The sequence below is a fragment of the Pseudophryne corroboree genome, chromosome 4 (assembly GCF_028390025.1).
Source record: "Pseudophryne corroboree isolate aPseCor3 chromosome 4, aPseCor3.hap2, whole genome shotgun sequence".
NCBI lineage: Eukaryota > Metazoa > Chordata > Amphibia > Anura > Myobatrachidae > Pseudophryne > Pseudophryne corroboree.
In genome coordinates this window covers 616,198,995-616,224,106 of record NC_086447.1, presented here as the reverse complement: position 1 = coordinate 616,224,106, position 25,112 = coordinate 616,198,995, and the positions used below count along the sequence as shown (strand labels likewise).

The 25,112-nt window shown below is 47.7% G+C and overlaps 1 protein-coding gene across 3 annotated transcripts in view; it reads left to right on the top strand.

The window, feature by feature from the left end:
* Positions 1-25,112, top strand: part of SNX9 (sorting nexin 9) — a 453,672-nt gene that overhangs the window by 86,501 nt on the left and 342,059 nt on the right. The window contains exon 1 of one of the 3 annotated variants that reach the window (XM_063917658.1): positions 15,958-15,976. The exons of the other annotated variants lie outside the window; for them this stretch is intronic. Coding sequence (XP_063773728.1) covers positions 15,974-15,976 — 3 coding nt within the window. The 5' untranslated portion in view covers positions 15,958-15,973. Of the gene's footprint in view, positions 1-15,957; positions 15,977-25,112 lie in introns of those variants that run through there. 3 annotated transcript variants of the gene reach the window in all.

The following is a 25,112-nucleotide window of genomic DNA, read 5'->3' as shown; positions in this document are numbered from 1 at the left end:
CAGGATGAGGACCAGCGGAAGAGGAAGACTAGTCAGCATTCAGGATGGATTGGTGAGGAGAATTCCGGTGATGAGGAGGTTACAGTAGTCAGCCTGGGAAATGATTAGTGAGTGGACCAGGATTTTAGTTGCTGTCTGAGTGACAAAGGGGAGTGTTTTGTTACTGTTGCAGAAGACGTTGTGAGTGCAAGAGGGACAGCATGTTAGGGGTGATCCTGAGGGCAGAATCGAGGATGACACAAATGCAGCATGCTTGACGCTCTAAGGTGGTCAAAATGAGAGGTGGGGCAGGATTAGTGGCATTAACACGTGGGAAGATGATTGTCTTAGATTTAGACATGTTGACATTAAGTAAGCATTTTGTCATCCAGGTGAGGTAATTGGACACACTGGATAGAGAATATGGGGGCAGATGTATTAAGTCTGGACAAGTGATAAAGAAGTGATAAGTGGTAGGTGATAACGCACCAGCCAATCAGCTCCTGTCATTTTTCAAACCCATAATGATTGGCTGGTGCGTTATCACTTACCACTTATCACTGCTTTATCACTTCTCCAGGCCAAATACATCTGCCCCATGATTAGATATATGGGGGGAGGTAATCTGGGTGTCAATCAGATGTCTTTGCATTCTTAAATAAGAATTTGAAGGGACAAATGTAAAAGGGAGCTGGAATCTGGAACTGACAAAATGTCCACTTAGCAGTCAAATTTAAAGCTGGAATGTTTATTAAGGAGAAACTGGGTTGGTTTTGCCTTATTAGACATTGCATCTGCTAACTTGCCGGAATCTTGTCCATTTCAGAATCTCCTCCCTATTACATTTTCCCCTTAAGCTTAATTAAAGTGATAAATCTTGTTACAAATTGTATCAAATCAACATCAACCTCAACATAGCTATTGCCAAAAAAATGACTGATCTTTTCTACAAGCTTTACATTTCAGGCCAAATAGTACTAAAATGTAATGGGCCCTACCCACTTAGCAATTACACTGAAAGATATGAATGATCTCATTCATTAATGAACAATATATCGATCATATCTTTCAGTGTGTAGGCACCAACGATCAACGATGCGCGGCCCCGCACGTCTCGTTTATATATGCATGCCGATATGGACTATCTCATCCATATTAGCATGCAGGGCTATGGGGCCGGGTGACGGGGGGAGTGAAGAAACTTCACTCCCCCCGTTATCTCCCTTTCCCCCCTGGCAATCGGCAGGTGTGTAGGGCCCATAAGCCTGACAAATAAAGCCAACCAGCAAGTATTGTGTTCAAATACCAATCTAAAATAGTGTATGCATTCATGCTAATGGAATCACTCACTGGGAAGGTTGTAGTTGCAATCCCGTCCATGAGAATCCCAACAGCCCCCTCTAAAGTACCCTCTCCTCTGCCCCTACCCTAACCCTTCCATTTAGGTGCCTATACCTAACCCTCCCTGGTGGTGCCTATCCCTAACCCTCCCTTCCCTATCTCCTAAATGTTACCCTCCCCGGTGGTGTCTAACCCTAACCCTCCCTTCCCTACCGCCTACATGTTACCCTCCCCACTTGATGCCTAATCCTAACCTCCTCCTCTATGCGCCTAAACCTAACCATCCCTCCCTGGTCCCCAACCCTAACCTCTTCCGGGCCCTGCCTCCTCACCATAACCCCCCCCCTTCTCCTGCCTAAACCTAACACCCCCCCCCCCCCCACCCCTTCCCTGCGTGTGGCAGGACACCAGCACGTCCTGCTGTCAGGGCGATTGGGATGCAGGCTGTCTGTATTGTGATGCTGGTATCCCATACTGCATCGGTATCAAGATTCCGGCATTGCATCCTCCTTCTGGATCCCGGCGCCGGCATATCGACTGCTTGGATCCCATTCGTCGCTTCCCTTGCAGTTGTGTCTTTTACTGACAACCCAGTGCAGTAATGCATAGAGCATACAGTGGTCACAGACTAAACTGTAATATCAATAGCTGCTGAGAACTAACGAGTCCAATCACAACAAAAGTTTGGGTGTCTATCCCCACCCACTATGCACTCATGCACAGTGTCCCTTATTGTCAAGTGCCAGAGTTGTCAGACAACCAGTCTTAGCCTGCTGAATTGGCAAGAGAAGTAATCATATAGATCAATAATAACTGACATTCTTCTCAGGAATCTTGGAACATGCTGTGTGTGTGTGGCAGGTGGCCAGAAGCATTGCAATTTCTAGGTTGGAAAAGGTTTGCTGACTAATAATATAAACCATTGTCATGTACTGAATTTCAGAAAGAAGTTTGTAGTTATATCCCTAACAACTGTCCTGCATAGCACTTCAGAAGTTATTAGCCCTGCTTCCAGGGGTGTAACCTTGCCTCCATCCTGACACTGGTTTGCCCCATTTCAGAGTGTGCCGATATCAGATATTTTAATGTGGTGGTATACAGTTTGCTGCTATTTAAGATTGCCATTCATTCAGTTAAATGAACACTGATAATGAGGTATTTGGAGATTACAGGCAATTTCCATGCAAAGTTAAAGAGCAGGAACTTCCATGAACATACAGTAAAGTGTTTTTGTGATGTGTATACATTTCCATTAATCCTGGATAGACTGAATGTAGTTCTTCAGAGCAGAAAGTGAATCCTTCTCATGTTCATTTAGTGGTTGTGGAATTTTTCTTAGTAACGGTATATACTAAGAAGTGTTCCATTGTGTAGACTATTAGACTACATCTAAGAAAGTGTGGGGTTACTGAATATTCAGGGACTACCTGGAACTACTGAAAGAAATGTATGTATCTGAAATCATAGGAATATGATTGTGGCACTATGGGGGAGATGAAGTTTATATACGTGTCTTTTCTGTTGGTTATTGGGATGTTAATAGCTGAAATACTATATAGCATTATACAACCAGTGTCCATTGTTGTAGGTTTTTCTGTGGTATGTGTTCTCAACCGGTAGGGGTGCTATTCAAGTACATTCAATTAGGAAAACAGTTTTTACTCGCACCCCATAGAGGTAAGAACAAGGTTTTCATACCGTAATAACCACTTTGGGCTCGATTCAATTCAGCGCTGTTTGAATAGCGCTGGGAATTAGCTCCCAGTGCTATTCAATTCAGCACACTGTTATGTCAGGGAAAGCCGGTTCTCACGGACTAAACAGGGTGTTTTGCCGGGAGAACCAGCATTCTCCATCTAAAGTGCCCGACGTGATGCTGTATCCGCCACGCTAAGGGCAGAAATCAGCATCGCGCCAGCTTTTTTGACGGATTTCTGCTCGAACCCCTGGAGGGGTGTGAGAATAAATCCTCTCATCGGGTGTCACAGTGTGTTGAATTGAATAGTACCAGGAGCTCATTTTCTGTGCTATTCAATCCGCACTGAATTGAATAGAGTCCTATGTGTCCCAAAGGAGTAAAAAAAAATAATAGCAGTACAGTAGCTTCACTGTTGTCATGGTACCAGAACTTTTACCTATTTGTACAAGATCCCATTTCATATTGATTTAATGGCCCTTCATAATTTTCCTTTTATTCTCTCAGTGTATACTGAAAATACTTTATTTTGAAAAAAACACTTGACGTAACACTTCAGGTACAGAGGTGCAGTGAGGCGCTGGCTGAAGAAAACCTTGTCAGGTTCAGCCAGAAATAATCACTAATGTAACGCAAAGAGAGATTCCCATACCTCTTCTAGCCTTGGTTCTTATTTTGTAACTGCTGATAAATTAATTGTGATAACTATCATGTACTGTAATAAAGGTGACTTCTAATATCTGTCCTGATTTCTAGTAGTGAGCATTATGCCTCAAGTGAAGTTGCTAATATAACAAATCACTTTACAGAGAAATAATTGACAGTAGTATTATATGTGTGTGTTGTTATATCTATATATGACATCACTTCTGCATTATACTACTGACCGGGATATTCAATTACCCGCACTGACTGTCAGGTGTAAAGTATTGCCGTGGGGGCTATTAAATTAGCCCAGATAAGCCGGCGCGTGCCGTGGCTTTAAAGGGACTTGTTTCACCGGGATGCGGTCAGGATGCCGCCGGACGGAATCCCGGCGGTCGAAATACCGACGCCGGAATCCCGACCGCCACAATCCCGACATATTCTCCCTCTATGGGTGTCCACGACACCCATAGAGGGAGAATATAATAGTGTGCCGAGCGTAGCGAGGCACTGTGCCCGCAGCGTGGCGAGCGAAGCGAGCCCGCAAGGGGCTTCGTTCCGCTCACCACCCCTGTCGGGATTGTGTGGTCGGGATTCCGGTGTCGGTATTTCGACCGCCGGGATTCCGACCGGCGGCAATTAGTACTGATCCCGTTTCACCATGCCTCTAGCAGGTGAAGCAAAATCCACGAAAACAGCAGGCTGTTTCTCTCGAAAACACACAGGTTTCGTGGAATCTGCCTGTTTACGGGTGAAAAGGATGTTTTTTCCTGGTGGAAAAACATTGATGAAACATCGGGAAATATCACCCGAAGCTTCATCTGTGGTAATTGAATATCCCTGTGAATGTGATAACACTGCTTACATTCCCAGAATGATCGTGAGACTCACAAACTTGGGCAGACAACAAGCTTGCATTCCATCCAGCGGTACAGTAAAGTGGTGGATGTATGGTCCATGATGATGTGATTTTGTGTGATTCTCAGAGCCACACCCTGCAGTTGCTCCTTGACCCCTCCCCTGCAGGATTTTGCAGAGGGGAGTCCCACAATGTTGCCAACTATGATTTTAAATGGGTTCATTATGATTTACCGGCGGATGTGATGCTGGCATCCCAATCTTTTAAATCCCGACAGGGAAGAGGTAACTATGTTATCCCCTCTCCCCTACCCCCTAACCGTAACCCTCCCTTCTTGCAGCCTAACCCTAACCCCACTTTAAGGAATTGGTGATGTTGCCCATAGCAACCAATAAGATGCTATCTATCATTTTCTAAAAGGCAATAGAGAAATTACAGACACCATCTGATTGATTGCTATGGGCAATATCACCAATTCTCTGTTTTAGAAGCTTTAGTAAATTTACCCCATTATATCTAGCCAGATATCACAACTGGGCGGGCATTTAAACTTGTCCACTCAATTATGATGTCATTGTCGGTGGTACCTGCGACCACATAACGACTCACCTAGTGGGTTGCGCATACACATATGCAGATGCACCAGTATATATGCATGATATATCCGTATCAGCTGTGCTGCAGGGCCGATGCGGTATGTCTGTGAACAACGTCGTACACAGACATCTCATCTGCCAGTGCGCTAGTGATATATCATTTACCAATCGAAGAAATGGTATATCACAATGTGTGTATCCATCCTTACTCTAAATCTATTACTTTGTAATAGTGTAGCAATAAAAAAACACCACTAAATCTAAAATGGCATTTCTGTTATTCAACTTCATTTAAAAAAAATCATATAGCATTTGGAAAGTTTATTTGTAATAAGAGTTATTAATTAACAATTTTCCCCCCCTATGTTAGGGGAAATTCAGTTGTTTTTCCCCACGGCTGACACTACATGGCACCTGACAAAACAAATCAATTGTTGCTCTATTCAGGCGGAAATAGCTTTGAGGGGACACGTGAGCTTCAAGCTTCCTGAGGTGAGCTGAAATATCCAGAAAAATCAGCTGTTTGTGCGCTCAAACGGCGCTATTTGCATCAAGCCCATTAGTTGAGACTGGTTTCGCAGATTTATGTGGCTAAACAGGTTTATTTGGGCATGAGGTGCGCATTTTTTTTTTTTATATCGCCCTGCAATCTCCCATCACTTTAGACGATGGATCATACTAAAAAAACAAAAACGATTGAATTGCCCCCTTAAGCCAGTGTACACACTAGACGACATTTTGGCGAAATTTGCTGATAACGATCATTAGTTACAAAAAATTCTTAGAATCGCTCAGTGTGTATGCAATATATCGCTAGCGAATGACTAGGAGCAAATCATGTAGTGTGTACACTACCAACAATGATCGCTATGTCTTCATGACCTGCCTGGCGTGGATGTCATCAGAGCCACCTCTTGGACACTGATCCTCCATTTTCTGCGCTGATCCAGGATTTCCATCATTCTGCACGTTTTGGTATGTATACAGTGCTGCCTACCTGTCAAAGAGGTAAAATGGCCACCGGCTAGTTATCCCTTCCTGAAAGTCATGCCCACCCATCCTGAAACTCCTGCCCTGTATTTAAATTAGGCAGAAATTTGTTAGTGTTGAAGGACTCGCGTATATTTTTTGGTCATTTGTCAAATCGCTCAGTGTGTACGGACAATGGGGGTCATTCCGACCCATTCGCTCGCTGCGTTTTCACGCAGCAGGGCGAACGGGTCCCTGCTGTGCATGTGCCGGCGCCTTTGTGCGCATGCGGGACGGCCGTTGCAGGACAGCGATCACCTCTGCCTTTGCACTTCTGCGGGGGGGAGGCACTGACATGCGGGGCGGGCTAGCCCTGTGCTGAGCGTCCCACCGCATATCAGGAAAGATGATCGTAGCTGTGCAAAATTTTGCACAGCAACGATCAACTCGGAATGACCCTCAATATCATTTGTCAGGGAGTTCAAGGGAAATTGTAAGCAACATCATGTTATTTGCATGTCGTCTGGTGTGTACACACCAGGGACGTGCAATCAGGGGAGGCAGTGCTTCCCCTGCTATTAATAATTAAAATAATACACAGAAGATACTTATGACACATATTCTGTGTCATAAGTATCTTCTTTAAATTATTCTAATTATTTTAATATATTTAATCAGTTTGGGAGGCACCAATAGCCGTGCCTCCCGTCGATACTGGGAACGGGGATAGAGCGGAGGCGGGGATAAACTCTTGGGCTATAAAAGCCCATTGAAAACAGCAGTGAAAGCGGCACTAGTATAAGTGCCTCGCTGACAGGGACACCATGCCCCTGTCAGCGAGGGAGATGTGATTGGACAGCGGATCCAGTGCTGGATCCGCTTGTCCAATCACCCACACGCAGCGGCGGGACAAGACAGAAGTGTAAATAATTACCTCTTCTAATTCCCCTGATGCCTCGCTGCTGGTGGTGGCTGGGAGCCTGACAGTAGCTGCAGCCACGCGGTGATCTCCCCCATATGCGCATCGCTGATGACCGCTGCAGCAGCCGCCTCCGTTACACTACACACCACTGAAAGCGAGAAGCTTGCTACTGTCATGTAAGGTGAGCAGCTCCTCTCATTTAGCTCTCGCGTGGTGCGGCTGCGGTGTGAGGGGTGAAATGGGGATGGTAGCGGCAACTGTGCTCACTCCCTGCAGCCCTGACCTCCTGTGCAGCAGAAAATGCCCGGGGCGAGCGGGTGTCGGTATTCAATATAATAATATTGTGCTCCTTGACCTGCGTGAGTGCAGGGAGGTGGGGGGTTTGATGGTGCCTGTGCCGGTTTTCAATATTAAAGGGTGCTCCTTTACAGGGGGGGGGGGGGGGGGGATGTTGTGTTAGCCACCACCAGTTAACATTTTATTTTATAACAGACGCCACTCCTCCTCATTTTTATTCCCCCTGTACGAAGCAAATGAGGAGGACAGGCGTCTGTTGTAAAATAAAATAACCGTGATGGCGGCTCTCGTAGACTTGATAAAGTGCAAAAAGGTGCCGTTTATTACAATAAACATAACCTTTTTGCACTTTAGCAAGTCGCTGAGTGCCGCCATCTTGCTATATATATATATATATATATATATATATATATATATAGAGTGAAGAAATTGGTGGCACTCAAGCAGGCTGGTAAATGCAAAGAAAATGTCCCTTTATTCGCCTACATGTTTCGGGGAAACTCCCCGTCCTCAGGGCTAGCCCTGAGGACGGGGCGTTTCCCCAAAACATGTAGGCGAATAAAGGGACATTTTCTTTGCATTTACCAGCCTGCTTGAGTGCCACCAATTTCTTCACTCTATTCTTGTCAATTGTTGACCTGGAGGGCACCGCAGCAAAGGAACTTTATTTATATTTTTTGGAGTGCCGGTATTACCTTTGAAATATATATATATATATATATATATATATATATATATGTTGGTAGAAAGGCGGCACTCAATAGGGACTGGAACAGCAGCGGAAAATGAAGAGACTAAGCCCTTAGATCAAGTTAACGTTTCAGTTATTTAACTTTCGTCAGAACCCCGTAAGTTAAATACAACTGAAACGTTAACTTGATCTATATGTAAATAATAATAATCATATATTTAAAATCATATATCTATAAACCGCCCTTTTAAAATCCTGCATTTGCCCCTGGTCCCCCATCCTCCTGCCGGGGGCAGAGCCAGGTGCAGCCGTGCGCGGTGATCCCCTCGTGGGCTCTCTGTGCTTTGGGCCCGGTGGCGAGCTTTGCTTTGCTCGCCACAGTATTATATTCCCCCTCAGGTGGTGGCGTGGACCACCACCCGAGTAAGAATACAGGCCTTTGGTCGGGATTTCGACAGCATTTCCCCACCTGTTGGGATTCCAGCGTCGGTATTTCAACCACCGGGTTCCCATCGTTCGGGAAATTAACTGCATTCCCCTCCAGACGATACAGCATTTTTTCCCATTTAGATTGCAGGCCGGGGTCCAATATGTGAGAGCCTCTGGGAGCCCACTCCATTCACCCCCATCCTATATTCTGGCCCTGAGGATGGGGCTTCACTTGGTGCCTCCCCAGCCATTGACCTCACCGCACGTCACTGGTACACATTGAGCGCTTATCCCCCCTGCCCAGCGATGTCAGCGGGGGTGAGCAGCTATCCATAGCAGGACACTATGGAAAGCCGCTCACCCAGCCGTTCATCTGCTGGTAATACCAGTAGATGAATGGCGGCCGCTGGCGATGAAACGGGGGCGCGCATCAGCGCTCACCGCTCATCGTTTGGGCATACACACTGGGCGGCTTTGAGCTAAAAGCAGCTCAACACACCAAAAGTGACCTGCTTCCAGCTCAAAATCGCCCAGTGTGTATGGGCCTTTACTGTGACCTAAAGATGATCTAATAAAGATCGAAAGGCAAATGGCTTCTAAATATAGAATAAAGATGTTATCTAAAATTAGGATACTTTAAAAATACTGTACATCACTGCATGACCAGACTAATCCCAGTACTAGATACTGATACAATTTAAAAGTTTGATACATGCACCTTACTCTATTTCTAATCCCTTTGATGGGTTTTTGGCTCACTTGTATTGTGTTTACATCTAGTATCATGCATTTTTTCAACACATAGTAAATTGTTGGAACGTACATAAACATATAGCTAAAGTTAAGAGCACCATTATTTATGTTTATTATGATTTATTAACCATTTCTTATATACCGCAGCAAATTCTGTTGTGCTTTACAATTGGAAACTGATAAAACAAAGCCGAGTAGAAACAGACATAGAGTCATAGAGGTAGGAAGGTCCTGCTCGTAAGCTTACAATCTATAGGGAAATAGGCATTGATAAACAAGGATAGGTGTTATCTATTGCATAATGGTCCACCAGATTGCAAAGGTTCTTGGTGGGCTGTATGATAATGGTCACACAGCAAATGAACTGGGGTCAGGAGTATGTGAAAGTGAAGATAGAGAAAATATGTGAGGATACTGTATGTGTGAGCTGTACAGTGGGGATGTGAATTGGATAGGAAAGGTTATGGAGGTTATGTGGGCGGTTCCCTCATCTGCATGAACTGTACTGCTTGCTGCCAATAACTGCTATATTTGCATTTTGCTTTACATAAATATACAGTAGTGGATTCGCCATGTCATGTCCATAGAAATTGAAAATTCGTCTAAATAGAAAAACGTTACATATTTTGTTGTGTAGATTAAGCTGAACACACTGTGGGTCTTTTTAGGAGGAGACTACATATTCCCTGATGTGTCACCGCCATGTTCTGCATGGCACATCGCAGTTTAGCACATCGCAGTAGAATATGGTACACCAACATCACTCATTTTTCTGCAATGTTTCAGGGTGCAAAGTGCCTACGTATGTCAGCTCTTGAGGCACTTAATGGCCATTGCTTAGTCACAAACAAAATCTGTAAAAAATGTTACATTTGAACCTGAACTATGATTGTTGATGTAAGTGGTTGGTGCAAATGCTGAATTTTCTTTCCATTTTTTATTTTCAATTTTAGCATTCAGGGAAAACTGGCCTGCTTTTGCATGTAGCACATAAATACCTAGGCGATCTGGTCAAGATCCCGCCAACTGGATAGCTCGAATACTTATTTTTACACTAGGCGATTCATCGCGCCCTACAGGCGCTCTTCACACCGTCGTAAGGGGCTACACCCTTGTGGCGTGCGATATTTTTATTATATGGAGTATTACATCCAATCATAATTGTGTGAGTGGTTAAATATTGCACGGACAAAGGGCGTGCAATGGTTAAGGGGCGGAAGCTCCTTACAAGGGTGTGAACAGCGTATGCAGGGCCTGGTGAATCACCTAGTAGGTGCTTTGGTTGGGGGAGTAGGGGGTGCGGGGAAGAGGTGGATGGGATCCAGTGGTGCCGCGGGAGGGGCGGTTGCGGTGGTGCCGCAGGTGGCGGAGGGGCTGGTGTGGTGGTACCGCAGGTGGGGGAGGGTGCCGTGGGTGGTGGTCCGGAGCCACTGCGGGTGGGGGAGGAGCAGTTGCGGGGTTGCCCCGGGTGGGGGAGGGGTGGATGTGGTGGTGCGGCGTGTGGTATGGGTGCAGGGTCGCTGCGTGTGGGGGATGGGGTTCCGGAGCTACCGCGGGTGCTGGCGGGGGGGTGTGGGGATGCTGCGGATGGGTCCCGGAGGTACTGTGAGTCGGGGAGGGGCGGGTAATGCTTATCCTGCTTCTCCTCCTGTCAGCAGCTAAGCCGCTGTCCTCCCTTTGGGCAGTGGCTCTCCCAGAGACTCGCACAGCAGCCAGTCACTATTGTTAGAGCCGGTGTCCCAACGTGCCGCATTACAGGGAAGATGTATGCAATAAACTACAGCCCACAGTAGCCCTAAGGGCCGGAATGCTTCGGCGCTAAGTGCTGCTGGGAGCTGTAGTTTATTTAGTGCGTCTACTTCCCTGCAATGTGGCGCGTTGAGACACTGGCGCTAACAATAGTGACTGGCTGGCAGAACTGAGTGACTGGCTGAATCAATGTAAAAGGTGAGAGTGCTGTGCAGTGTCAGTGACACTGCACACAGGCCCGGCGCTTGCCGCTCAGTAAAGGGATGCAGTGCAGGGAGGCACCAGGAAGGATAGGCGTTCTCCCTGCTGTGCATCCCTGTGCTGAGCTGCTGCTGCTAACCCTGCTGCTGCTGCCGGCTGCTGTCACACATGCAGCGGCGCCGGCAGCACAAAACCTCCTCTCCCCCTCGGTGCCGGCAGCACAAAGCCTCCTCTCCCCCTCCCCTGTGTGACATTCAGTGGTCGGACGGGAGCCAAAGGGGGCGGAGCTAGACGGGACCATGCTGCAACAGGAGGATGAGCTGCTACAGCTTCGGCCAGCCAGACTTCATTAGATAAGTGTCTGGAAAGAGAGTGAATGTGTGTGTGTGTGTGTGTGTGTATATACAGTGTCTGTGTATACTGTATATATGTGTGACTGTGTATGTGTGTAATGTATGTACAGTATGCATATGTGTGTGTGTGTATGTGTGTGTGTGTTTGTTTGTGTATATATATATATATATACAATGTATATATGTGTCTGTTGTGTGTGTATGTGTGACTGCTGCATAACGCATGTAAGCGTCACTGGTAGAAGGGGTGTTACGTGTCTAAGCTTCACTGGTACAGGGGGCGTTACGTGTCTAAGCGTCACTGCTACAGGGGGCGTTACGTGTGTAAGCGGCATTGGTACAGGGGGCGTTACGTCTCTAAGCGTCACTGGTACGGGGGGCATTAAGTGTGTAAGCGTCACTGCTACAGGGGGCGTTACGTGTGTAAGCGGCACTGGTACAGGGGGCGTTACGTGTGTAAGCGGCACTGGTACAGGGGGCGTTACGTGTGTAAGCGGCACTGGTTCAGAGGGTGTAACGTGTGCAAGCGTCACTGGTAGAGGGGGCGTTACGTGTCTAAGCTTCACTGGTACAGGGGGAGTTACGTGTCTAAGCGTCACTGGTACAGGTGGCGTTACGTGTGTAAGCGGCACTGGTACAGGGGGCGTTACGTCTCTAAGCGTCACTGGTACGGGGGGCATTACGTGTGTATGCGTCACTGCCACAGGGGGCGTTACGTGTGTAAGCGGCACTGCCACAAGGGGCATTACGTGTGTAAGCGGCACTGCCACAGGGCGCGTTACGTGTGTAAGCGGCACTGCTACAGGGGGCGTTATGTGTGTAAGCGGCACTGCCACGGGGCGTTACGTGTGTAAGCGGTACTGCTACAGGGGGCGTTACGTGTGTAAGCGGCACTGGTACAGGGGGCGTTACGTGTGTAAGCGGCACTGGTACAGGGGGCGTTACGTGTATAAGCGCCACTGGTACAGAGGGCGTTACGTGTGTAAGCGGCACTGCTACAGAGGGTGTTACTTGTGTAAGCGTCACTGGTAGAGGGGGCGTTACGTGTCTAAGCTTCACTGGTACAGGGGGCGTTACGTGTGTAAGCGGCACTGGTACAGGGGGCGTTACGTGTGTAAGCGGCACTGCTACAGGGGGCATTACGTGTTTAAGCGGCACTGCCACAGGGCGCGTTACGTGTGTAAGCGGCACTGCTACAGGGGGCATTACGTGTGTAAGCGGCACTGCCACAGGGGGCGTTACGTGTGTAAGCGGCACTGCCACAGGGGGCGTTACGTGTGTAAGCGGCACTGCTACAGGGGGCGTCACGTGTGTAAGCGGCACTGCTACAGGGGGCGTTACGTGTGTAAGCGGCACTGCTACAGGGGGCGTCACGTGTGTAAGCGGCACTGCCACAGGGGGCGTTACGTGTGTAAGCGGCACTGCCACAGGGGTCGATACGTGTGTAAGCGGCACTGGTACAGGGGGCGTTACGTGTGTAAGCGGCACTGCTACAGGGGGCGTTACGTGTGTAAGCATCACTGCTACAGAGGGTGTAACGTGTGTAAGCGGCACTGGTACAGGGGGCGTTACGTGTGTAAGCGGCACTGGTACAGGGGGGCTTTACATGTGTAAGCTTCACTGGTACAGGGGGGGTTACGTTTGTAAGCGTCACTGGTACAGGGGGCGTTACGTGTCTAAGCGGCACTGGTACAGAGGGCGTTACGTGTCTAAGCGTCACTGCTACAGGGGGCATTACGTGTGTAAGCGGCACTGCTACAGGGGGCGGTACGTGTGTAAGCATCACTGCTACAGGGGGTGTTACGTGTGTAAGCGTCACTGGTACAGGGGGGGGCGTTACGTGTGTAAGCATCAATGGTACAGGGGGGCGTTACGTGTGTAAGCGGCACTGGTACAGGGAGCATTACGTGTCTAAGCATCACCGGTACAGAAGGCGTCAAGTGTCTAAGCATCACTACTACAGGGGGTGTTACTTGTGTAAGCGTCACTGGTACAGAGGGGCATGACATGTGTAAGCATCACTGGTTCAGGGGGCGTTACATGTGTAAGCGTCTCTGGTACAGGGGGCATTACATGTGTAAGTGTCTCTACTAAAGGGGGTATTATGTGCGCTATGCCTTTGTAAAGTATGCAAGGTTGCAAATGTATAGTTTGTAGGGGGGCACCGAACACCGTAGCACCGGCCCTGACTGCACACCCACTGCACTGCACAGCACTGTCACCTTTTACATTGATTCAGCGTCCAGACATTACCCTCCGCGATATCAGCCACTCTATACGTTACATTAGCCATCTCGGGGCTTCCAGGCCGGCAGCCCAGGTTCTGTGTTGCGGAGTCAGGGCCTCTGGGGATCTGGGCGTGGCTGTGGTGGGGAGGCACTTCTGTGACATCACGCGCAGAGGAGGCTCCGGGGCTCAGAGAGTATGAGGCGCAGGGAGGGCTATGAAAGCCTTCCGCTGCGACGCTTGCATAGACATTTATGGCGATGGCCGCCGCAGCTTTTGTTCCACCTGCGCTGCGGCTATGGAGTGGGGATTGTTGATGCTGTAGGGGCAGGCGGACTGGCAGCAGGACATAGGTTGCTGCAGTAAAAGAAAACCTCTTTATATCGGGCGCTAATAGTATTTTCTGTTAAAAAACATTTTGAATATAATAAAACTCAGCTGCAAAAAGTTAATGACCTGGGGTTCACAGGTCAAATAAATTACACTGGACCACCCAAGTGCAATTAACCACAAAACTCCAATTTGAAAAAACTCTTGCGCTATAGTTATATAATTACAAGATATGGCTGACAAGAATGACAAACTCCTGATAAATTCAAAATATATTTACTATTGTATAAATTATCATATAATAAAACAAGACCGGTCTTTAAAACATCAAAAAATAATAACAAATATGTATACTTTCTAATACATGGAGGTGGACTTAAGCATACTCTGTGCACAGACGTGTAAAAAAACAAGCTCTATAGCTATATGGCTTAATGAGGTCAAAAAATGTTTTGAATCAAGTGTGGCTGCTGGTAAGACCCATATATTAATTGTTCCCAATGGATAGTCACTTTGTATCAAAGATCTTTATGATGTGAAGATCCAACATGTAACAATAGAATGGATATGAGCTTTTTGTAACCGGAAACTTTACGCGAGATGTGAGCAAGTGGTATCAGCACAAATGCATCCCGACGACCACCGCAGTGGCTTGGAGCTGCGGGAAATCATAAAGATCTTTGATACAAAGTGACTATCCATTGGGAACAATTAATATATGGGTCTTACCAGCAGCCACACTTGATTCAAAACATTTTTTGACCTCATTAAGCCATATAGCTATAGAGCTTGTTTTTTTACACGTCTGTGCACAGAGTATGCTTAAGTCCACCTCCATGTATTAGAAAGTATACATATTTGTTATTATTTTTTTGATGTTTTAAAGACCGGTCTTGTTTTATTATATGATAATTTATACAATAGTAAATATATTTTGAATTTATCAGGAGTTTGTCATTCTTGTCAGCCATATCTTGTAATTATATAACTATAGCGCAAGAGTTTTTTCAAATTGGAGTGCTGCAGTAAAAGGATGTTTTTCTCTCTATCTACAGCGCAGAGACTTGCTGCAGATGCAGTGGCATACCCTCCTGCTGCACCTTTTTGGCAGGTACAGTCCCTTTTTTCATGGTCTGTACCGATGTTTGACTCTCCAAGCTTCCATTGAAAGTATATGAAATGGGGCGTGGCCACGCTGCTGTACCCGTGGCCACGCCCCCTTTTCGAATATGTATCAATGTTTATGTGTAAATTGTTGGAGGGTGTGATGCTGCAGATGCAGTGGGGACTATTTTGGGGTGTGGGGCTGGAGCTGCAGCTCCATCAGTCCCATTGCTAATCCTGCTCTGTGAAAACACAGCAGGCAAAGAGCAGAGCCTCCCATTGGAAGTAACCTGTGTGGGAGGGCGTTTCTCGCCCAATCAGCTGTGGACTGGGTGTGATAGACCTGCTGCTAACCCAATGAGAGCTCCTAGCCATGCCCAGCGTTAGAGCTCCAGAGTCACAGGGCTATTATATAGGAGATTATGACTTTACAATTAAGAGTTCAGGTACAATGCATAAACCTCCACACTTTAGTTCTGTGTACACATTGTTCCCCTTACCCCCAGCTAGTGAGGGCAACATAGCTTTGCCCAGGCACAAAACTGAAACATCTAGCTGGGTTTAACTTCCAACTAAATTTGTGGCACTAACTATGCAAACTTTAATTTCAAAGTCCCTTATTGTCTGTTCATATATATCTGCGGGGAAAGCCATGAGCACACTGCAGCAGCAGAGCATGGGTTTGGCAGTACATCAGTAGGAGTAGGCACTTCTGGTAATTTTCCTGCACTTAGGATACACCCATGTCAAGTTTTAGTTTTAAATCACTGTAAGGGTTTGTCTCTATTCATTTGCAATCTGTTGCAATCCTAGAAGCACATACACAGTAGTATATGGTAAGTAACATTTTTTTTTAATCATCGTTATACATTTGCTTATGATTTTGCTTATTTATGGCTTTTCAATTAATAAGATAAATATTCGGTAAGATTTCCCTATTGCTGATATTGCATTTGTACAAGTGTCTCTACCCAAATAGCTTACAGAGCAGGGTGCACTGTGTCTTGCTGTTTTATCCACAGTCACTTATAGGAATGCAAGTTAGTAGCACTTGGCAAAACAATGTGAAAATATATTATGGGAAACATAGGAGGCATTATTACAGGCATTGTCTTCTACAGCAAATGAAAAACGTTGCTGTTTGCCCTCCCAAAGGCCACTGGTTAAACGCCACTCTTATGTCTCCAGTGTACACATACTGCATGTTTGCTGTGTTTTTGTATTTCATTGGAACCTTCAGCAGATCCTATGAGGACACTGTCCTATAGATGTGGGATTTAGGTTCCTGTAGTGGAATCCTACTTTCTTACTCTAAGGGAATATACATCAGGCTCTTTATTTTTTTTTTGAGTTCCATATTCATCAGCTTAATTGTTCTTATTAATTAACTGAACAGTCTGTGAATCCTACGCCAGCTGAACGACAGTCTAGAGAAAAAACATTGTATGCCATCTGAAGCTCTGTTATGCTTCCATCTAAACCTGCTAGGTTTTGGAGTGTTATCAAAAATTAGAAGCTGTGCCCTTAATTGCTTTCTTGTTTATTTGGGGATTTTCTCTTTGATTTGTAGTAAGTCAGGTAGGTTTTAGCAGGACAGTAAGACTGGACTCCCTATTTAATGTTTATCTGGCCGCAGTATTAACCACTTTAAGAAAGTGTGCTAAACAATGAAGCCAAATACTGGGGATATATTTATAAACGGAAATAAGCTCTGAACTGAATGTTTGTCACCTGAGTTAGGGCTGCTTAATGGTCAGCTATTGCCTATTTAATTAAACAAGAACTGCCAACTGTCTTCCTAAAGGGCAGTACAGAAGAAAAATCTTTATTAAAAAAATCGTAAGGTAAATATATTCAAAAAATATTTTCGCTATATTTCACCAGTGTTTTATATTTTTTATGAATATGAAGCTGGAATAATAGGCCCTGGCTTCTAGTTCAACCTTACCACCTCCCAACAGGATGAGCAGGAAACTTTTCTTAATAAATTGTGGCAATTACTGATTTTCTGTCGGCCTGATCACTGGCAAATCATAACGAGACTCCAGAGTGTGCAACTGTTTCTGTGGCAGAATTAGCACGATATGTTGACCAAACAGAAGATCACTGCAGGTGGTTTGTGTTGTGATCTTAGTTTAGCTGTGTGCTCTATGAGTGACGTTGCCTAGTGTTTCCCTTCCCGGCCCAGGGCGGTCGGCAGTAGTGCATATACACTGAACGATATGACAACCATATCGTTCAGTGACGTCACGCAGCGGCTGGGATGTACATGCAGCTTTTGGACGATAGTCCAAATTGAGCTGAATGCACGGCCGACAATGAGGGTCGTTAACGACCCGCAGGTCCGCACATCGATCGTTAGCCGCTGCATACACACTTGCCGAGAAAGTGAACAACGTCGCTCAGGAAGGGTGAAAATGAGCAACGTTGTTCATTTTCTCTGCAAGTGTGTATGCACATTTACTGTGCAGCTGAATTCAAGTCTATTAATGTGTGAGCTTACAAATAGAGTTTCGTTTTGCATCCTGCTTGAGTCAAAGTTAAAATATTGTCTGTTATTACCAGAATGTTTTTTATCTTTATGTAGAATGGAATGGTTGACCTATATTAATGAAATTAACTTTTCACCTTGTGAATGCAGTATAGTGAGAGTTTGATAAGTATTTGTTAAAAAGACACCAGTGGCATTGTGTGTTAAACACAATTGTATTACATTTCATGTGTAACTAGCATTTGCACTTAGAGTTGGGGGGTGGGGTGAGGGGCAGGGAATCAGTAGGAACAGTCCATTGATACCCCTACATTCATGAGCACGAGCAGATTATGCGTTGCATGCAATCCTGAAGATGTAATAATCTAGTCATTTTATAAGCGTTGCTGGATAAATACACATTTTAAAGTACTTACTAGCGATTCTAAGTTGAATGCTTCTCAATCACTTATCACTTACAACTGGGTAGAATAAATGTGCTGTGGTGAGCGTATGCAGAGATCCGTCCAAATTCATGTCCTGCACCAAGGTCGCGGCTAGTGTAAATGTAGCAAACCTATAGGATCTACCTATAATAGCAATATATAAATGTGTTTATGTCTACACACATTTGTTCGTTATATTCTTTGTGCTATATGTTTAGTTGGCATTCAGTGTTGTTCCGTGGCATTCAGAGAAGCTGAGCTGGGCTTGGGTCAGAGGAGGTGAGCTGGGCCAGAGGAGGTGAGCTGGGCCTGAGACAGAGGAAGGAGGTGAGCTGGTCCTGGGCAGAGGAAGGAGGTGAGCTGGTCCTGGGGCAGAGGAGGTGAGCTGGTCCTGGGGCAGAGGAGGTGAGCTAGTCCTGGGGCAGAGGAGGTGAGCTGGGCCTGGGGCAGAGGAGGTGAGCTGGTCCTGGGCAGAGGAAGGAGGTGAGCTGGTCCTGGGGCAGAGGAGGTGAGCTGGTCCTGGGGCAGAGGAGGTGAGCTGGTCCTGGGCAGAGGAAGGAGGTGAGCTGGTCCTGGGGCAGAGGAGGTGAGCTGGTCCTGGGGCAGAGGAGGTGAGCTGGTCCTGGGGCAGAGGAGGTGAGCTGGTCCTGGGGCAGAGGAGGTGAGCTGGTCCTGGGGCAGAGGAGGTGAGCTTGTCCTGGGCAGAGGAAGGAGGTGAGCTGGTCCTGGGGCAGAGGAGGTGAGCTAGTCCTGGGGCAGAGGAGGTGAGCTGGTCCTGGGGCAGAGGAGGTGAGCTGGTCCTGGGGCAGAGGAGGTGAGCTGGGCCTGGGGCAGAGGAGGTGAGCTGGGCCTGGGGCAGAGGAGGTGAGCTGGGCCTAGGACAGAGGAAGGAGGTGAGCTGGTCCTGGGGCAGAGGAGGTGAGCTGGTCCTGGGGCAGAGGAGGTGAGCTGGTCCTGGGGCAGAGGAGGTGAGCTGGTCCTGGGGCAGAGGAGGTGAGCTGGTCCTGGGGCAGAGGAGGTGAGTTGGGGCAGAGGAGGTGAGCTGGGCCTAGGACAGAGGAAGGAGGTGAGCTGGGCCTAGGACAGAGGAAGGAGGTGAGCTGGTCCTGGGGCAGAGGAAGGAGGTGAGCTGGTCCTGGGGCAGAGGAGGTAGGCTGGGCTTGGGACAGAGGAGTGGAGCTGGGCCTGGGACAGAGGAAGGAGGTGGGCCTGGGACAGAGGAAGGAGGTGGGCCTGGGGCAGAGGAAGGAGGTGAGCTGGTCCTGGGGCAGAGGAGTGGAGCTGGGCTTGGGACAGAGGAGTGGAGCTGGGCCTGGGACAGAGGAAGGAGGTGGGCCTGGGACAGAGGAAGGAGGTGGGCCTGGGGCAGAGGAGTGGAGCTGGGCCTGGGGCAGAGGAGTGGAGCTGGGCCTGGGGCAGAGGAGTGGAGCTGGGCCTGGGACAGAGGAGTGGAGCTGGGCCTGGGGCAGAGGAGGTGAGCTGGGCCTGGGGTAAAGTAGGTTGGTTTTGCACGGACAATGATTTGGGATGGTAAGCGCAACTTCAGGAAGGACAGTGGAATCAGGAGGGGGTAAGTGCAGGGGAAGGGGAATAGGTGTATATTTTGTCCTGTCAATATGCCTATGTCTTGAGTAAAGTATGAATTATGACAGGTCACATGGGGTTAAGTGAAGTGTGTCTGTATTGATAATGCTGATTTATATACAGGAATGAAAAAGCTATACCTTAAACACACTTTAAATACACTTTACCATGGAGCCGCTGTGGCCACTATACTTAATACACACTCTACGTACCTTTTACGCTATTAGCGTACAGAGTCCCGTTCCGTGTACGGAACTTTGCGTACAAACGCCGCGCTGACGGTACAAAGTACACACAGCGTGTACACACCCAGAGATACACCGCAAACCCTTAACAGCTATGCATGCGATTAGTATTACACTCTAAACCTTAGCAGGGAAAGGAAGACACGACACCGGTTTGCTATTTAAGATGCTGGATTCCGACACCACAGCGTATTATTACTGAAAGGTGGTTACAATATATATATATATATATATATATATATATATATATATATATATATATATAATTACAATACAATACAATTTAACAGAATAATGGCTACAGTCAATGGTACATACGTGATTGGATTCGCCGCGCTACCCAGTCTGGTCCTCAGTCATCTGATAGATAACTTTGTGAGTCTTGTGTCTGACCAGGCCTGCAGCAGGCTCTCTTTATACAATTCTTCCAAAACCTAACACAATGGATACTGTAATCTCTTTGTCCATTGGACACAGGGATGGTCATTTACAGTGCAGGAGAGGTCATAGGTCGGTTTGAATAGGTGGGCGATGTCTGTTCCAACTGCTCTTGTGGGTGGTCTCCTCTGGATTCCCGCCGCATACATAATGTACAGTAAATACAGTTTATTTCTCTATTCTGCTCCTGCACATAACTATTTGCAGGAACATGCGATCTTATTCAAACTAACACCGGAATTTCTCTGACGTCCTAAGTGGATGCTGGGACTCCGTAAGGACCATGGGGATTAGCGGCTCCGCAGGAGACTGGGCACAACTAAAGAAAGCTTTAGGACTACCTGGTGTGCACTGGCTCCTCCCACTAAGACCCTCCTCCAGACCTCAGTTAGATTCTTGTGCCCGGCTGAGCTGGATGCACACTAGGGGCTCTCCTGAGCTCCTAGAAAGAAAGTATATTTAGGTTTTTTATTTTACAGTGAGATCTGCTGGCAACAGACTCACTGCAGCGAGGGACTAAGGGGAGAAGAAGCGAACCTACCTAACAGGTGGTAGTTTGGGCTTCTTAGGCTACTGGACACCATTAGCTCCAGAGGGATCGACCGCAGGACCCGACCTTGGTGTTCGTTCCCGGAGCCGCGCCGCCGTCCCCCTTACAGAGCCAGAAGCACGAAGAGTCCGGAAAATCGGCGGCAGAAGACTTCGGTCTTCACCAAGGTAGCGCACAGCACTGCAGCTGTGCGCCATTGCTCCTCACGTACACCTCACACTCCGGTCACTGATGGGTGCAGGGCGCTGGGGGGGGGCGCCCTGAGGGCAATATAAGACACCTTGGCTGGCAAATCATCACAATATATAGTCCCAGGGCTATATATGTGATAAATTACCCCTGCCAGAATCCATAAAAAAGCGGGAGAAAAGTCAGCCGAAAAAGGGGCGGGGCTTCTCCCTCAGCACACTGGCGCCATTTTTTCTTCACAGTGCAGCTGGAAGACAGCTCCCCAGGCTCTCCCCTGTAGTTTTCAGGCTCAAAGGGTTAAAAAGAGAGGGGGGGCAAGCAGCTATTGGGGGAAAAATCACTCAGTTATAGTGTTAATCCCTGCATTATATAGCGCTCTGGTGTGTGCTGGCATACTCTCTCTCTGTCTCCCCAAAGGACTTTGTGGGGTCCTGTCCTCAGTCAGAGCATTCCCTGTGTGTGTGCGGTGTGTCGGTACGGCTGTGTCGACATGTTGGATGAGGAAGGTTACGTGGAGGCGGAGCAGAGGCCGATAAATGGGATGTCGTCCCCTGTGGGGCCGACACCAGAGTGGATGGATAGGTGGAAGGTATTAACCGACAATGTCAACTCCTTACATAAAAGGCTGGATGACGTAACAGCTGTGGGACAGCCGGCTTCTCAGCCCGCGCCTGCCCAGGCGTCTTAAAGGCCATCAGGGGCTCAAAAAACGCCCGTTACCTCAGATGGCAGACACAGATGTCGACACGGAGTCTGACTCCAGTGTCGACGAGGTTGAGACATATACACAATCCACTAGGAACATCCGTTACATGATCTCGGCAATGAAAAATGTGTTACGCATTTCTGACATGAACCCAAGTACCACATAAAAGGGGTTTTAGTTTTGGGGAGAAAAAGCAGCCAGTGTTTTGTTCCCCCATCAGATGAATGAATGAAGTGTGTAAAGAAGCGTGGGTTCCCCCGATAAGAAACTGGTAATTTCTAAAAAGTTACTGATGGCGTACCCTTTCCCGCCAGAGGACAGGTCACGTTGGGAGATATCCCTTAGGGTGGATAAGGCGCTCACACGTTTGTCAAAAAAGGTGGCACTGCCGTCTTAGGATACGGCCACCTTGAAGGAGCCTGCTGATAAAAAGCAGGAGGCTATCCTGAAGTCTGTATATACACACTCAGGTTATATACTGAGACCTGCAATTGCCTCAGCATAAATAGTGCTGCTGCAGCGTGGTCTGATACCCTGTCAGATAATATTAATACTCTAAGACAGGGATAATATTTTGCTAACATAGAGCATATTAAAGACGTCGTCTTATATATAAAGGATGCACAGAGGGATATTTGCCGGCTGGCATCCAGAATTAATGCAATGTCCATTCTGCCAGGAGGGTATTAAAAACCCGGCAGTGGACAGGTGATGCTGCCTGTAAAAGGCACATGGAGATTCTGCCTTATAAGGGTGAGGAATTGTTTGGGGATGGTCTCTGGGACCTCGTATCCACAGCAACAGCTGGGAAGAAATTTTTTTACCTCAGGTTTCCTCACAGCCTAAGAAAGCACCGTATTTTCAGGTACAGTCCTTTCGGCTTCAGAAAAGCAAGCGGGTCAAAGGCGCTTCCTTTCTGCACAGAGACAAGGGAAGAAGGAAAAAGCTGCACCAGCAGCCAGTTCCCAGGATCAAAAATCTTCCCCCGCTTCCTCTGAGTCCACCGCATGACGCTGGGGCTCCACAGGTGGAGACAGGTGCGGTAGGGGCGCGTCTCGGGAATTTCAGGGACCAGTGGGCTTGCCCACAGGTGGATCCCTAGGTTCTGCAAATGGTATCACAGGGATACAGGCTGGAGTTCGAGGCGACTCCCCCTCGCCGTTACCTCACATCAGCCTTGCCTGCTGCCCTCGGAAAAAGGTAGTACTGGCGGCAATTCACAAGCTGTACTTCCAGCAGGTGAAATCAAGGTACCCCTCCTTCAACAAGGCCGGGGTTACTATTCCAAAATGTGGTGGTACCGAAACCAGACGGTTCGGTGAGACCCATTCTAAAATTGAAAGCCTTGAACAATTATATACGAAGGTTCAAGTTCAAAATGGAATCGCTCAGGGCGATTATTGCAAGCCTGGAGAATTTCATGGTATCACTGGACATCAAAGATGCTTACCTGCATGTCCCTATTTACCCTCTTCACCAGGAGTACCTCAAAATTGTGGTACAGGATTGTCATTACCAATTCCAGACGTTGCCGTTGGTCTGTCCCCGGCACCGAGGTATTTACCAAGGTAATGGCCGAAATAATTATCCCGTACTTGGACGATCTCCTTATAAAGGCGAGGTCCAGGGAGCAGTTGTTCGTCGGAGTAGCACTATCTCGGGAAGTGCTACAACAGCACGGCTGGATTCTGAATATTCCAAAGTCGCAGCTGGTTCCTACGACGCGTCTACTGTTCCTGGGTATGGTTCTGACACAGAACAGGATAAAAAGGGTTTCTCCCGGAGGAGAAGTCCAAGGAGTTGTCGTCTCTAGACAGAGACCTCCTAATACGTATACAGGTGTCGGTGCATCAATGCACGCGAGCCTTGGGAAAGATGGTAGCTTCTTACAAAGAAATTCCATTCGCCAGGTCCCATGCAAGGATTTTCCAGTGGGATCTGTTGGACAAGTGGTCCGGGTCGCATCTTCAGATGCAACGGCGGATAACCCTGTCTCCAAGGGCCAGGGTTTCGCTGTTGTGGTGGCTGCAGAGTGCTCATCTTCTAGGGGGGCGCAGATTCGGCATACAGGACTGGGTCCTGGTGACCACGGATGCCAGCCTTCGAGGCTGGGGGGCAGTCACACAGGGAAGAAACTTCCAAGGCTATGGAAAAGTCAGGAGAGTTCCCTACACATAAATATTCTGGAACTAAGGGCCATTTACAATGCCCTAAGTCAGGCTAGACCCCTGCTTCAACACCGGCCGGTGCTGATCAAGTCAGACAACATCACGGCGGTCGCTCATGTAAACCGACAGGGCGGCACAAGAAGCAGGATGGCGATGGCAGAAGCCACAAGGATTCTCCGATGGGCGGAAAATCATGTGTTAGCACTGTCAGCAGTGTTCATTCCCGGAGTGGACAACTGAGAAGCAGACTTTCTCAGAAGACACGACCTCCACCCGGGAGAGTGGGGACTTCATCCAGAAGTCTTCCAAATGATTGTACACCGTTGGGAAAGGCCACAGGTGGACATGATGGCGTCCCGCCTCAACTAAAAGTTACAAAGATATTGCGCCAGGTCAAGGACCCTCAGGCGATAGCTGTGGACGCTCTGGTAACTCCGTATGTGTTCCCTTCTCTGCCTCTCTTACCCAGGGTAATGAGAATAATAAGAAGGAGAGGAGTAAGAACTATACTCATTGTTCCGGGTTGGCCAAGAAGAGCTTGGTAACCAGAACTCCAAGAAATGATCTCAGAGGACCCATGGCTTCTGCCGCTCAGACAGAACCTGCTGCAGCAGGGGGCCTGTCTGTTCCAAGACATACCGCGGCTGCGTTTGACGGCATGGCGGTTGAACGCCGGATCCTGAAGGAAAAGGGAATTCCGGAGGAAGTGATCCCTACGCTATTTAAAGCTAAGAAAGAAGTAAACGCAAACCATTATCACCGCATATGGCGGAAATATGTTGCGTACTGTGAGGCCAGGAAGGCCCCAAAGGAGAAATTTCAGCTAGGTCGATTTCTGCACTTCCTACAGTCAGAGGTGACTATGGGCCTAAAATTGGGTTCCATTAAGGTCCAGATTTCGGCTCTATCGATTTTCTTCCAAAATTGAACTGGCTTCACTGCCTGAAGTTCAGACTTTTGTTAAGGGAGTGCTGCATAGTCAGCCCCCGTTTGTGCCTCCAGTGGCACCGTGGGATCTCACTGTGGTGTTGGATTTCCTGAAGTCGCATTGGGTTGAGCCACTTAAATCCGTGGAGCTATAATACCTCACGTGGAAAGTGGTCATTCTGTGGGCCTTGGCGTCGGCCAGGCGTGTATCAGAATTGGCGGCTTTGTCATACAAAAGCCCTTATCTGT